Source organism: Mixophyes fleayi, chromosome 8 (assembly GCF_038048845.1).
Source record: "Mixophyes fleayi isolate aMixFle1 chromosome 8, aMixFle1.hap1, whole genome shotgun sequence".
Lineage (NCBI taxonomy): Eukaryota > Metazoa > Chordata > Amphibia > Anura > Limnodynastidae > Mixophyes > Mixophyes fleayi.
Window position 1 is genome coordinate 14,445,003 of NC_134409.1, and position 13,347 is coordinate 14,458,349.

At 40.2% G+C, this 13,347-nt stretch overlaps 1 protein-coding gene across 2 annotated transcripts in view; it reads left to right on the top strand.

Moving 5' to 3' along the window:
* The first annotated feature begins 395 nt into the window (after positions 1-395).
* The window catches only part of MIGA1 (mitoguardin 1), a 46,762-nt gene continuing 33,810 nt past the window's right edge, over positions 396-13,347 (top strand). For both annotated transcript variants that reach the window (XM_075181947.1, XM_075181948.1), the window contains exons 1-7: positions 396-487; positions 4,555-4,688; positions 6,009-6,189; positions 7,914-8,044; positions 8,662-8,788; positions 11,717-11,853; positions 12,378-12,501. In XM_075181947.1, coding sequence (XP_075038048.1) covers positions 481-487; positions 4,555-4,688; positions 6,009-6,189; positions 7,914-8,044; positions 8,662-8,788; positions 11,717-11,853; positions 12,378-12,501 — 841 coding nt within the window. In that variant the 5' untranslated portion in view covers positions 396-480. The remainder of the gene's footprint in view (positions 488-4,554; positions 4,689-6,008; positions 6,190-7,913; positions 8,045-8,661; positions 8,789-11,716; positions 11,854-12,377; positions 12,502-13,347) is intronic.

Genomic DNA, 13,347 nt, shown 5'->3' on the forward strand with positions numbered 1-13,347 from the left:
ATAGTGGGACAAGCAGTTGCACACCCTGTATATCAGCAGCCTGTGATAGTGGGACAAGCAGTTGCACACCCTGTATATCAGCAGCCGGAGATAGTGGGCCAAGCAGTTGCGCACACTGTATCAGCAGCCTGTGATAGTGGGACAAGCAGCTGCACACCCTGTATATCAGCAGCCTGTGATAGTGGGACAAGCAGTTGCACACCCTGTATATCAGCAGCCTGTGATAGTGGGACAAGCAGTCGCACACACTGTATCAGCAGCCTGTGATAGTGGGACAAGCAGCTGCACACCCTGTATATCAGCAGCCGGAGATAGTGGGACAAGCAGTCGCACACACTGTATCAGCAGCCTGTGATAGTGGGACAAGCAGTCGCACACACTGTATCAGCAGCCGGTTATAGTCGCAGACACTGTATCAGCCTCTCCCCCGGAAGCTCTCCCTGCCCCCTCCTCCATCAGTGCTGAGGGAGCTGCCTGTGTATGTCAGGTATGTAACACTGACTGTGAGATAGGTGCATGGGAGGACAGGGGCACAGACATCTGTCTGTCTATCTATCTATCTGTATATATTTATCAGAAGAGATGCATTATGTTGCAAATTTTTGCTACTGTAAATATAAGCATATGACATGTTGTAACTCAGTAGGATTTTTAGATTGGGTTTCTTATTCTGCTTTATTTTCACTCAACTATATTTTAATTGCATTTATTATCTGTATTTGCATCTATTTATACTATATTTGCATATATTATTTATACTATATTAGCATATATTGCTTAACAGTATATAATGTTGTGACATGGATAGTGCATAATTTGTGAGTGATATTTTCATGTTCTGGCCCCATGTTAAGTGTTAATTTCTCTGTATATTGTTAAATTATATCTATATAGCACTAGCATACTCTGCAGATATTAACTGTGGTGTATTTTTTTCTGATGTATATTTTGTTTATTAATTGTTGTTTTTTTTAATGTGCTACAAAAGGGCAGGTCTGTATTGCATGATTATGATTTAGTATTTCCATGTGAGTATTATTTGACTGTCAGAGGAGTTTAAACTACCCAGGGGCCTGATTCATTAAGGATCTTAAATAAAGAGGATCCTTATTTCAGTCTCCTGGACAAAACCATGTTACATTGCAAGGGGTGCAAACTAGTTTTCTGTTTTGCACATAAGTTAAATAAAATACTGGCTGTTTTTTTAAGTAGCACACAAATACTTGATAGCTTATTTGTACACTTAAATTTAAAGCTGATATATGTGTGCTACATGAAAAAACAGTCAGTATTTAACCTATGTGCAAAACAGAATACTAGTTTGCACCCCTTGTATTGTAACATGGTTTTGTCCAGGAGACTGAAATAAGGATCCTCTTTATTTAAGATCCTTAATGAATCAGGCCCCTGATTCTTAAGCGTTGCCTTGTTGTGACACCTGTCTCATAATTCCCAATTTTTGTGGCAAATTATGGTGATAATTGCAGCTGAAATCATAAGAAAAGATCTGGACAAATCTGATTAATTTCTTTTTATTACGATAGATTTCAAATGTCCCCTCTCAGCCCTAACATCTAGTATAATAAGGCAATTAGCAGAAATTTCCATGAAAGTCACTATTTTTTTATTTATTTTTTGTGATTTACTCTTCAAATCTAGAAAAGTCAAATTGCCATGTGTATGTCACTCATTTTAAACCCTCTAAAAATAAAGTGGGTAGGTATCTCAGAATCACAAAAATCATCTGTTTCTGTTATGTAGTATATACAACAGGTGAATCTAGTAAAGGGAGATTTAGTAAATCACCTTTTGAATTCTCCAAAAAATAATCGCACTGGTTTTAGTCACTCAAGATTTTCTGAAAATCTGTGAAATTTTCCATTCATCCAAGTAATCCATTCATTTGGAAATCTTCATCCACCATGTAATCCATTGCAAATAAAATTAAAAATACATATTAAATGATGTGAACTGCTCCTTACAGAGCCCCATTGAAAAATTACATTGTCCTCAATTGACTGGGAGGGTCAGTCGCTGGTCAGCCGATACCAAATCTCCCTTTAAGGGGTTCTCCCCTAAATGTGTTCGGAATCCAGACGCACTGAGGGAATCTTTGTTTTAACCAAAAGGTGTCACTGTTCTACAATTGTAGGTGACCACTCCTACCGATAAGTGCATATACTGTATAGGACCTTGTTTACAAAGCGCATTCAGAGTCTGGTTCATGCTCTGACATACGTCCATTTGCTTGGCGTATTATAAGTGAAATAGCTCTGCGCAAGCTTTGAAACGGACCTTGCGCCATTGATCGCAATTGCATGAAATTCATGTCCGCACGCAAATGACCCTTACTACTCCCTACTACTTGAGTTGAAACGAGAGAGGGAAGAGGCAGACTACCGTAGGACATTTACAGTACGGACGTTCTGATGCAAATGCGACAAATCTAGTCCTGTGTTTCTCGCCAGTACGCCTGGTGTCATCCGTATCATGTGATCCAGCTACAGGGCAGGTATAAGTGCCGACTGGTAGTGATGACTGGCACGGCGTCACTTTTTTGTTTTAAAAAAAACGCACTTATGTGCGCTGCTAGATAGCACAGGACGTGTATACATTAAGAGAGAATAAATATATGCATTGTATGTCCAGTGCACATTATTAGGAAATTTGTGTATTTAATGTAAGAAAAAATATATATAAACGTCATCCATATTGTTATTAACGTGTACACAGTTCATTTACTTAAAAAATATATATATTTTTTTTGTATGTGTTCTGATGTGACCTTATGCAGTACGTTCTGTGTGTCTACAATCGGCAGGTAACGTTTAGGGACAGAGTACTAACACCCAGATTGAAATTGAAACATGTCATGAGATACGTTTTGATTTGAATACGGTCGGAACTACGCTCAAGTTCCACATTCTTTTATTAAAACTTAACTTGCATGTGTGCTGGGGGGATTATTCCAATGCAAAAACCCAGGCGTTTGGGGATGCGCATTGAGGACCTGATTCAAGTAATCGGGTCCTCCTTTATGGCTTCTATTAATCATGAGCGTGAGGGTACATCAGGTTATTATTATTATTTTGTGTGTCAATCTCTTTATTACATTACTAAGCGTATGCCTAGAAATATGCTGCTCTGCCGAACTGCAACAAGGACAACCCAGTTACTTGCAGAGTGAAAATGGGCCTATGCACAGCAAGGAATGGACCCTGCTAAAAATGTGTCCTCTCCACCCATTTATGATCAACTCAGTAGTCTCACTCAGCAAAAGGAAACCTCATTTTTCACTGCTCTGAACTCTGCAAGGAATCCCCTCACTCTGCCCCGAGTATTACCCCTCGGCCTGTGCAAACTTCTTTTCCTCTGCAAACGCTGCCACCTTGCTCCTGTGAGCATTGGCGAGTAAGGCTAGAAAAATATCTTGACTCCATAAGCAGTTCTGTAATGATGTGACCACCTCGCCTCTGGCAGGGAGATAGGGAGAGGGGCTTCTATTTGTTGTATGCCTCCGTGCCAGCTCCACCAATACCCACTGAAAGGGCAAGAAGTAGAGAGGTTACAAAGCCCCCTGCCCACACCCCTGTGAGCTCCTTTTCTGGCCCCATGTTAATTGTTTAGTATGTTCTTCTAAGTGCTTTTTAATTTTTTGGAGAGTCCCCCTCTCTAACATATAGTGAGGTTCCTTGATCTTGACGGTGATGTAACTGTTTGCAAAAAGCAGATAATTTGTGGCAGTTCCTCACTTGCTCTGGATCAATGTCTACGTCCCAGGTTGTGAGTACCTAATGGGCCAGGCTGCAATATTGCAAACTGTTGCAGTTGGATTTCCTCTTTGATCTACACTACAGTATCAGGATAGCAAACAAGATGGGTATGTCCCCATAGCAGTTATGTCTTTGGACTGCAGCTGGCAAAAGATCAGGGGGGGGGGGGTAAATGTATCGAGCTGAGAGTTTTCCGGCGGGTTTGAAAAACCAATCAGATTCTAGTTATCATTTATTTAGTATATTCTACAAAATGTCAACTAGAATCTGATTGGTTGCTATAGGCAACATCTCCACTTTTCAAACCCGCCGGAAAACTTTCAGCTTGATACATTTACCCCCCAGATGTCCTGTTTCTGTATCTCTGGGTCTGATTGGACTATTATGTGGCATTTCTATAATTCTCTGAGCCAGATGTTGTTTATATAGGGCTTATGTGGGAAAAATAGACTTCAGTACAAAACACCTTCATATCTATGCCTGCATCTTCCAAGTCAGACCCGGGAGGTTATATCTCTGAATTGGTCAGTTGTAAAACAGTTGTGATTATTTACTAGCAAAGTTCCAATGTCCAGTAACGCCTAGCAACCAATCACAGGCTTGGTTTTATTGTATACTTTGCATTCGATCAAAGATGATTTCTGATTGGTTGCTGTAGGTTTCTGCACATTTTTTTTTATTTTTTAAATAGCTTCTTTAACCGATAAATCCTGCTACATTGTATCTAGTTTTGCTTCTATTATATATTGCTGCTTCTATGCAATGTTTTTGTCTTCCACAGATTGCTTAATACCAGAGTGTGGGAGATGTATGGGCCCTTTAGAAGACACAATGTCAGAGACACAAAACCCATTCAAGACGGCTGCTCTGCGTGTCATTGATTTCCCTCTGTCCTGTTACCATTCTTTTACACAGGTAACTGGCTATTCTGTTTTTTTTTTCTTCCTGTTTGAGCTTTCAGACTTGTACTAGTGACCCGCAGCGTAGTCAGGCACAGAATGGGGATTACAGGTGCCTGGTATGTTTTTCCCCTCTAAGCTAGATTTACTGAGTGTGCAACTGTTTCTCTTCATATTTCAGTGATTCTTAGCAATGCAAAAGCCCTTGCACCGGCTTCTGATGAATGTATAGACATATAATAACATTGGAACCCCCCATCTAATATACCTTCCTCTTCCACCTACAGAAAACAATAAATTTTGCAATCAGTACCCCTGAGTTGGCCGATGAGTCCCGCAGTAACACACAAATATATATCTGGTCAATGTTTAGGGGTTTGCAACTGCCACTAAATGATCGGTCCAACATTGTGGGATTTGTGTACTTTGGGAGGGGTTCTATCTAGCGAGTGTAACTCCTGCTTAATATTGAGTCAAAATGTGCATTGTAAAAGATCTGCAACAGATAAACCTTGCCGTGCTGTAACTAACGGATATCTGGCATAGTCGGATGTTAGCACTTTTCAATCCAGGATAAAATAATGCACACATGGCTTTACATATGCAAGCTATTCTATTGACATGCAGTTAGACATGTGTTTATAACCATGGAATTCTGGGTAAATGGACATGTTATGCCACGCAGGTGCAAGGGCTCCAGTTGGCAGGGGCGGATCTAGGCAACTGCTCTACCCGGGGCGATTTTAGGGGGGGGCGATTTAGGCCCCGCCCCCTTTCTAATTTCTAAGGCTGCTGACGGCTGCACAGTATGTGCAGGTCCGTTCAACATGGGCAGTGTGCTATCCAGCTGCTCTGATTGTGTTTAAAACACAATCAGAGCAGCTGGGCAGCACACTGTCAATGCTGAACGGACCTGCACAGGGGGGGCGATCGCCTGGATCCGCCACTGCCAGTTGGTAGCACTTATACTACCTGCAGAATCTCCATCTTCAGGGGCTTGGCACATGTAGTCTACTTTCTATGTCCAAATTCCACTGTCGTACCATCCGGTCAACTTCAACCTATCGAACTGAGTAGCGCAGAGAGTTTGATGTGTTTGTGATGTGTAGTAGAGGGTCGGACTTTGACCAAGTTTGCCGGCCCGTAGATAGGATGTCACTGGTTCCTAGTGAATTGTTATATTTTTCTGCACTGTCACTAGTCAGGACATCTCCATCTATTATTATTATTATTATTATTATTATTATTATTATTATTATTATTATTATTTATTTTATTCTTGTAACTAATCTGTAAATAGTCTGTTTCCTCTACTTACCTGCAGTCTGTCTTACAGCTAAAGTCTTACCCCGGTCTGAAGACCATACTGGCGGCGACGGCTGTCGGCACAATATCCGTTATTTTTCTTGCCCGTCACTTTAAGAGAAGACGAGGGAAGAAGAAGAAAAACAAAACCCCACCCTATGAAACAGGCCACCTCCTTCTAGACTGTACTAAAACCGCTGCTTCAGAGAAAGGTGCGCTCAAACGGGGAGAAAATTAATTTTACGATAATTTTATAAATGCCCTGCGTTAAAAAGTTATAATCAACGAGAAAATTAATTGTTGGTTCATAATCGGGAACACTGAGCTAGTTATGTCCTGTAGGTTTACCATATTCCACAGTAAAGTAGAAAAAAGGAGTAAATTTTCTCCTGGACAAACCATGTTTGGGAGCAAATTGCAAATTAGTTTATTATTTTGCACATAAGTTAAATACTGCCTGTTTTTTCCGGTAGGACTCAAACACTTGATATTTGTACACTGAAATTTAAAGTTGATCTAGGACATGCCCTACCCCCAACTATACATCTGTCCCAACATTTTAAATTTATCTCCCCCTCCAATGCAACATGGTTTTGCCCAGGTGCAAAGTTACTCTTTTATTTTTTTGCTTTCCTTTCCTTTATGAATCAGACCCAATGTGTACATAGAGATATTAAAGCAAGTTTTCACACTTTTCATTTTATTGCCTTGTGGATGTCCCCCTGTGTAACTTCTACTAATCCAGCTAAATGTATTTATTTATCAAGCTGGTTGTTTTGTGTCTTTCATCCATGTTTTTATATGAGCAGACAGCCTGTGTGATTATCTTTACAGGTTCTAAAACTATTCAAGCTGGTTCAACAAACTCAAACTTTTGGTTAAACAACCATCTCTGAAATCAAAGTTCATTTTTGGTTTGTCCAGCAGTCTACCTGTGTGTCCTTGTTTGTTTGCCTGCTGCATGTTCTGTACCACACTTGTAATATACCTTGCGTATTACGTATCTTTTGTACCTTTTTGTGTTATTTACAGTACATTGCCTGTTCGTCCTTTTACGTCTTTGTATTATGCTCTACTTTCTGGATTTTTGTGGCACTTTTATAAATTAACTATAATTATTAAAGTATAAAATGTTTAGGTTAACCAAGTTTGAGCCGGTTTGAACGTGATTGAGCCTAACTATGTCTGAACTCTGTTAGCACAGAATGCCTTTAGAAATACCATATTTAATCTTGAGCGTGGTTGAACCTGTTTTCTATGCTCGAATTTAGCTCAGATTTTTATGAAAGTTCGACAATTTGTTTTGCAAATTTCAATCTTTATAACCCGTTTGAAAACATTTTTGAGCATCTCTATAAGGACCTATTATGACATTATTCCTGTCAGATTCAGCTGTAAGGAAAGGAACAGAGGTACACCACTAAACATAATTAAAAATGAATTAAAATAATAAAAAACACCAAAGTCACTGTTCACACAAGTTGGGGCTTCCTGCATGTTCTACTATCTACTTAGTAGTCTGTGGCTTCCTGCTTATCCCTGTTCCTCAAAAGACAAGATAAGTAGCACTGAATCAAGTTATTGGTGTCGGTAATAAAATGCCGTAAGGGTACATTTAATTAAATGCATATACAATAAAATAATAAATCTTTGATTTTATTAATAATTGAGAATTAAAAAATAACGTAAAATATTTTTAATCAAGGAATACTAATTCAAATAAAGAACTTGATTCAACGCTCTTTTTCCTCTCTTATGAGGAATGGGATAAGCAGGAAGCCACAGACTGTTAATTAGATAGTGGAACGTGCAGGATCCCCCAACGTGTCTGAACAGCGTGCTTGCCCGGTCGTAACCTGGGATACGTTTGGATGAGGATGATATAATGGGTCATACATGTACAGTTTAATATGTTCTCTCTGTGTGATCTGTACAGGCTCCAGCTGTTCCAGTAGCCGGCAGAATTTAACCCTGTCACTGAATATGGTGAAGGAGAGAGAATCCCAGCTGCACATAAACGGAGGATTGTACAGTAAATATTCAGGGTCTGCGCAGAGTTTGGCTTCAGTAAGTCTTAATAACATTGCACATAAGTCAAACGTTCATCTACAGGGAGATAGTTACACAGGAAACAGGGAAGTGCTAAGCAAACTGCACGGAAGACGAATGGAGATCCCTATAGACATTAACTGAGAATGCCGTAATATAAACCCTTGTTGTGGTTTACGTGAAGATGACTGGTCCAGTTCTACGCAGAATTTAATCACTTCCCGTTTCCATTGTTTTTAATTCAAACATTCTTAGGTCCCCAGCACCAAACTTCTCCTTTCTCTGATTGGCAACATTTCCATTCTATGTTCCCCTAGGCACAGGATTATCTGCTCTTTTAACCAATATGTGCAATAAACTGGGAATTATAAAGGGTGGGATTACTAGAGCTGGTAACATGGGTGGAGATAGCAGCATTTTGTTTTTAACTAGCATAGGAAGTATGTAAGGGACAAATTTACTCTCCACCTGCCTATAGGAGCTGATATTTTCAGTCCTGTCTTCACCCCCCTCCCCCCCCCCCCTTCCCCCATGGAGAATTTAGCTGTGATTTATGGCCCCCAGATAAGAGTTTCTTTATGTGTTAAAAAAAACCTCTGTTTCCCTTTTGACTCCTGATATATTTGTTATTTTAGGTACGCAGTGTGAACTCTTGTCACAGCTGTACCTGCATCAATTCCAATCCCTGGGATAAAGCTGATGAAGAGGATATGAAGATTGTAAACATCCCCGTCACCACCCCAGAAAATCTCTACTTAATGGGTAGGTGAAGGGGGGTGCGAGCAGTATAGTAATATTGTAAGTAAGGAAGGATCCCAATTGGATCTCTCTGATCTATGGCAACTTTTACTAACTGTCCTATGATATTTTTTTAAACCCTGACCTACCCCCTGAAACAAAGTATTCACATTCAGACATCTATGTAATAATACTTACACTGTATCCACACAAATGTTGCACCCATGCGGTTGCCGTAACAACGGTGCTTCCTGTATGAAATTGTTGCCTGATGCAACAGATTTGCAACATAGTTCTGTCCCTTCACCTTATTTTAGGCTGGTCTTGAGAATTTCTATTAATAGGTTGCATATTGAGACTATTTAAAATGATGTTTAATTGAGCTTTATTTTTTTTCACCAAAGAACACTTAAATGGACCCAAGTATGTAAAAGGTAAACTCTGCTCCTGAATGGTCAGAAAACATTGGCTGATCCAATCAGATACCACGTTTACTAAGCCCCCCTTTCTAGATGCTGGGATAGCTAGAATGGATTAGGCCCAACATCGCTGAAAGATGTCAACTCTCAGCTGTCATACTGGAAATTGTGGGAATGCATAGGCAAACCGAGGGGGGGGGGGGGGTTTCCTAGTGCCTGGAACCCCCCTCCCCTCTCCAAGTCTGGGGCACTGTATAATTCAGGTGGCTGGACCTTTGCCCATGTATATTATGGGGATAGGGAGAGTTGGAGAGCAGCCATGCACTCTCTAAAATTATAGCCACGCCCCATGCATGCTGGCCACACCCATTGGTGGCGTGGTGTGGAAACCCCCCCTTCTGCAAATCCTGCGTTTACCCTTGGAATGGGGGGGGATGATCTCCCCCCATGAACCCAATTAGAGTCTAAATCTATTCTTCAAATGTTCTCTGAATACTCACCTCTTCAGGCAAGCTTATCAAATTCCTCAATCACCCTTTTAACTTCCCTAAGTTGCCTTATTACAATTCTTTACACTTTTCGCACAAGACAAAACCCTCTGACCCCCTGACCAACATTGCTGTGTGACTGGATCATATAGCCACTAAGCACTTTTTAACTTGGCATTCTGGCTGGACCAATATGCAATAATTAGCACTTGCCGTCATGTATCAAACTCCCATTGTCCTATAGATTGTAAGCTTGCGAGCAGGGTCCTCTTACCTCTTTGTCTGTCTGTATTATCCAGTATTGTTTTATGACTGTGTTTGTTCCAAATTGCAAGGTCCTATGGAATATGAATAAGTGTTATAATAAAAACTAGTAGTAATTGTTTAATGGTATGCAATCCCTTTTAAATATATGTTTCCAATTTTATTTACAGTAAACATTAAAGCTGGTTTAATGGGATTTTTTGCCAGAAACATAATGTTGTTTTAAAACAACAGATCCCATGTTTAAGGGATGTTTTGATCAAAAGTTATTGCTTGGTAAACAATCCTACCATGTTGTGTGATGATGTTGCCACTGGGGGCACTGTCCCATTGAAGTTTATGGATGAAATAGAATTCTATCTTGACCAGGAAGATGTACGAAGTTCGCTGTCATCTTAGTAAACATGAATATGCAGGGAATAAGGTTCTCTAGGCAGAATGACTTTTATATATTGATACAAAAAATACAGTAAAAATGAACCCTGCAAATAAGACATATTTTTCTTTTACACATTTTATCCAGCATTTTCTTACATGAAGTCTTCTTTAGATGTTATTTGCAAGCTCTGCAGAGATTAAGGTCTCTGTTTACTAATGTATGTAATATTTAGTTGTTACATATAAAGTAGCTCTTCATAGCAGAACTGATGCCCACCGCCTCTGTGGCGACGTAGGATTTCGGCGGGGAGGGAGCGGCGCGCATATAACGATTATACTCCTTGCGGTGTGTGTCGACTCTTGGCGCAAATCAACCGAGAGGTGGCAAATATAAACTATTTTGATTTTTCCACCATGTCTGCCTTAGCAGATTAGTTAATAGGCCCCTAAATTTGTACCATAGACATATTGGCTGCTGTATTTCAAATATAAACTATATTAGACACAAGTAGCTATTTTTTCAAATACATGAATTTCAATAATAAAGAATAAAATGCAGACATTTGTACTGTATTGTATCCATAGGATAGAGACAATAACCATTTATTCTTTTTTAATAAAAAAAAACAACTTAAATATACCATACACATTTTGATAACTTTTTAAATGCAGACTTCATTGATCAATAAACATGTATAAAACCAGAATTTGTATACAATATTGAATCTGAATTACAACCTATTATTAATATGGTCCTAACCTTCCCCTTAGGATGCTCCATGCAGCCACTTTTCCCAGAGAGTCTTTGGTTCTTCTCGCACTGCCAGACGTTAACCGGCGCCGTGTGACGCTGCAGAGTAGGGGTGTGTCAGCAGGAGGACCAATCTCTGTGATTACTGCTCCTGATTGGTCCTCGTTCTCTCACACCCCTCCAGAGCCATTGGAATGTGACAATCTTAAATATTCTGTCACTAATGCAGCCTTAAGAGTTTGTTTAAAGAATAATTCTGCCCAAAACTGAATTATTAATTTGCTAAGTAAAACATAAATGCAAAATATTATCTGGCTTACGGCAATTCATCCATTCCAGTGTGTTCACCCATGTCTGTGATTGTTGGGGGAGATGCTGCCCTAGCTCCTGCCGACAGCGTGATGTCAATGGACAAGGCAGAAGTTAGAGAGTATCTCCAAAGAGGGCAGACATTGGGGGTACTCTCTTCACTTGCCAGGTGGCTTGGATTTACGCAAAGTAATATTCTGCCTCTTTTACTTGGAACTGAATTAGCCCTATATAACATTATGCACCCAAGCCAACCAGTCACATTTTATTTTTATATATTGTCGTGTAGCTTAGGAACTGACAGTTCACCATTATAAGCCCATGCTTTTCTGACTTTCTGAAGGAATGGAGCTGTTTGAAGAGGCGCTGCACCGGTGGGAGCAAGCCCTCACTTTCCGGAATAGGCAGGCGGAAGATGAGGCTAGCTGCAGGGCCATCCGGCTGGGAGCAGGTGATGCTATCGCTGAGGAAAACGTGGAGGTAGACTGTGCTTTCTAGCGTTGTGTTCTTATAGCCTATTGTTGTAGCACAAAATGTGATTTAAGCTGAACACTTTCACCCAAGTTCAACACACATAACAATAGCAAAGACTGAGGTGACCCAACTAAAGCTTGTCACATGGATGCCAGTAACTCTGTACATGTGACTCCAACGCTAGCACGGTAATAACCGAGGCTAAGGATCATGTTTAGACATTCCCTTGCATACGTTTAGAACGCGGCTGCTATAAGCCAGTGTGTGAGGTCTCATAGATGCCAATATCTGTACATATGTCAGTAATTTTCTATCTACACTAGAAGGCCCACGTGTAAAGTGATGTGGCCAATCGGCATGTCCACTCATTCGATTTGGCCACCAACATATTTCTTGGGCTTAACAAAAGGATTGGTATTTGTACTGATTTGGTGTTAGAATTGGGATAATTGAATGTATACTAAATAGGGAATTGTTATGATGAAGATAAATAATGTTGGTGTTTACCTTAATAAAAATAATTATTCCAGGATATCATAAGTGCTGAGTTCATCCATAAACTGGAAGCTTTACTGCAACGGGCTTACCGGCTCCAGGAGGAGTTTGAGGCCTCACTTGGAGCTTCCGATCCAGCATCTCTGGCTAATGACAATGGTAAGGAATTGTCGCCATACAGTCCAAACAGTGGCTCCAGAATTGTATATTAGGAGCTCAAATAATTATTTATTGGTCTTTTTTGTTTTTGTTTTTAAGGTGCATTTGACTATAGTCAGCACCTTTATGTATTCATTCTTCTCTCCTGCTCACCAGGATGTCTTCAGTTTTGGAGAGTGTTATGATCATGAGGGAGGCAGTTACCAGGCCACACCAGCAGGATGCCACAGACTGAGAGTTATATAGTGGAAGGAGCAGGGTCATCCAGAAGCACAGAGTATATCAGGAGATGAGTGATGTGTTAGTGAGAACAGGGCTGCATGTGACAGGGACAGTGACATGATGTGAGGAAAGGAATGGAGGCAGCAGGAGGTCACTGTTATATAATAGAATGTACAGAGTCCTCAAACGGCACAGAGTGGTGACGTCAAATTGATGCAGGAAGATTATGGTGTCACACACACTTCTTTAGCAAACGACTTATTTATGGTTTACCTAAAGTATATTTTCTCAATTAGCTGAAATTGACCTTGAAAAGTATTTGAATGTCACATGATCAGGGGTCTCCCATTGTCAATGGGGGCATTTTACCATTGGGATCCAGCTTCTCCATGCAGATGACCGTGACTGAGCTGGAAAATTACATCAATATAAATCAGGGCTGCACTCACTAAAAAAACGTCATCGTAACAGAACTGGGATATGTTTTCCTGCCACAATAATTTACGTGTTTAGTTGTAAACGACTTACATTTATAGCAACATTTATTTTTATTTCCATGTTTATGCAGCAGGTCACATATTCACAGACTACCTTAATTAAAACCTGCATTTGTCCAAGTAGCTG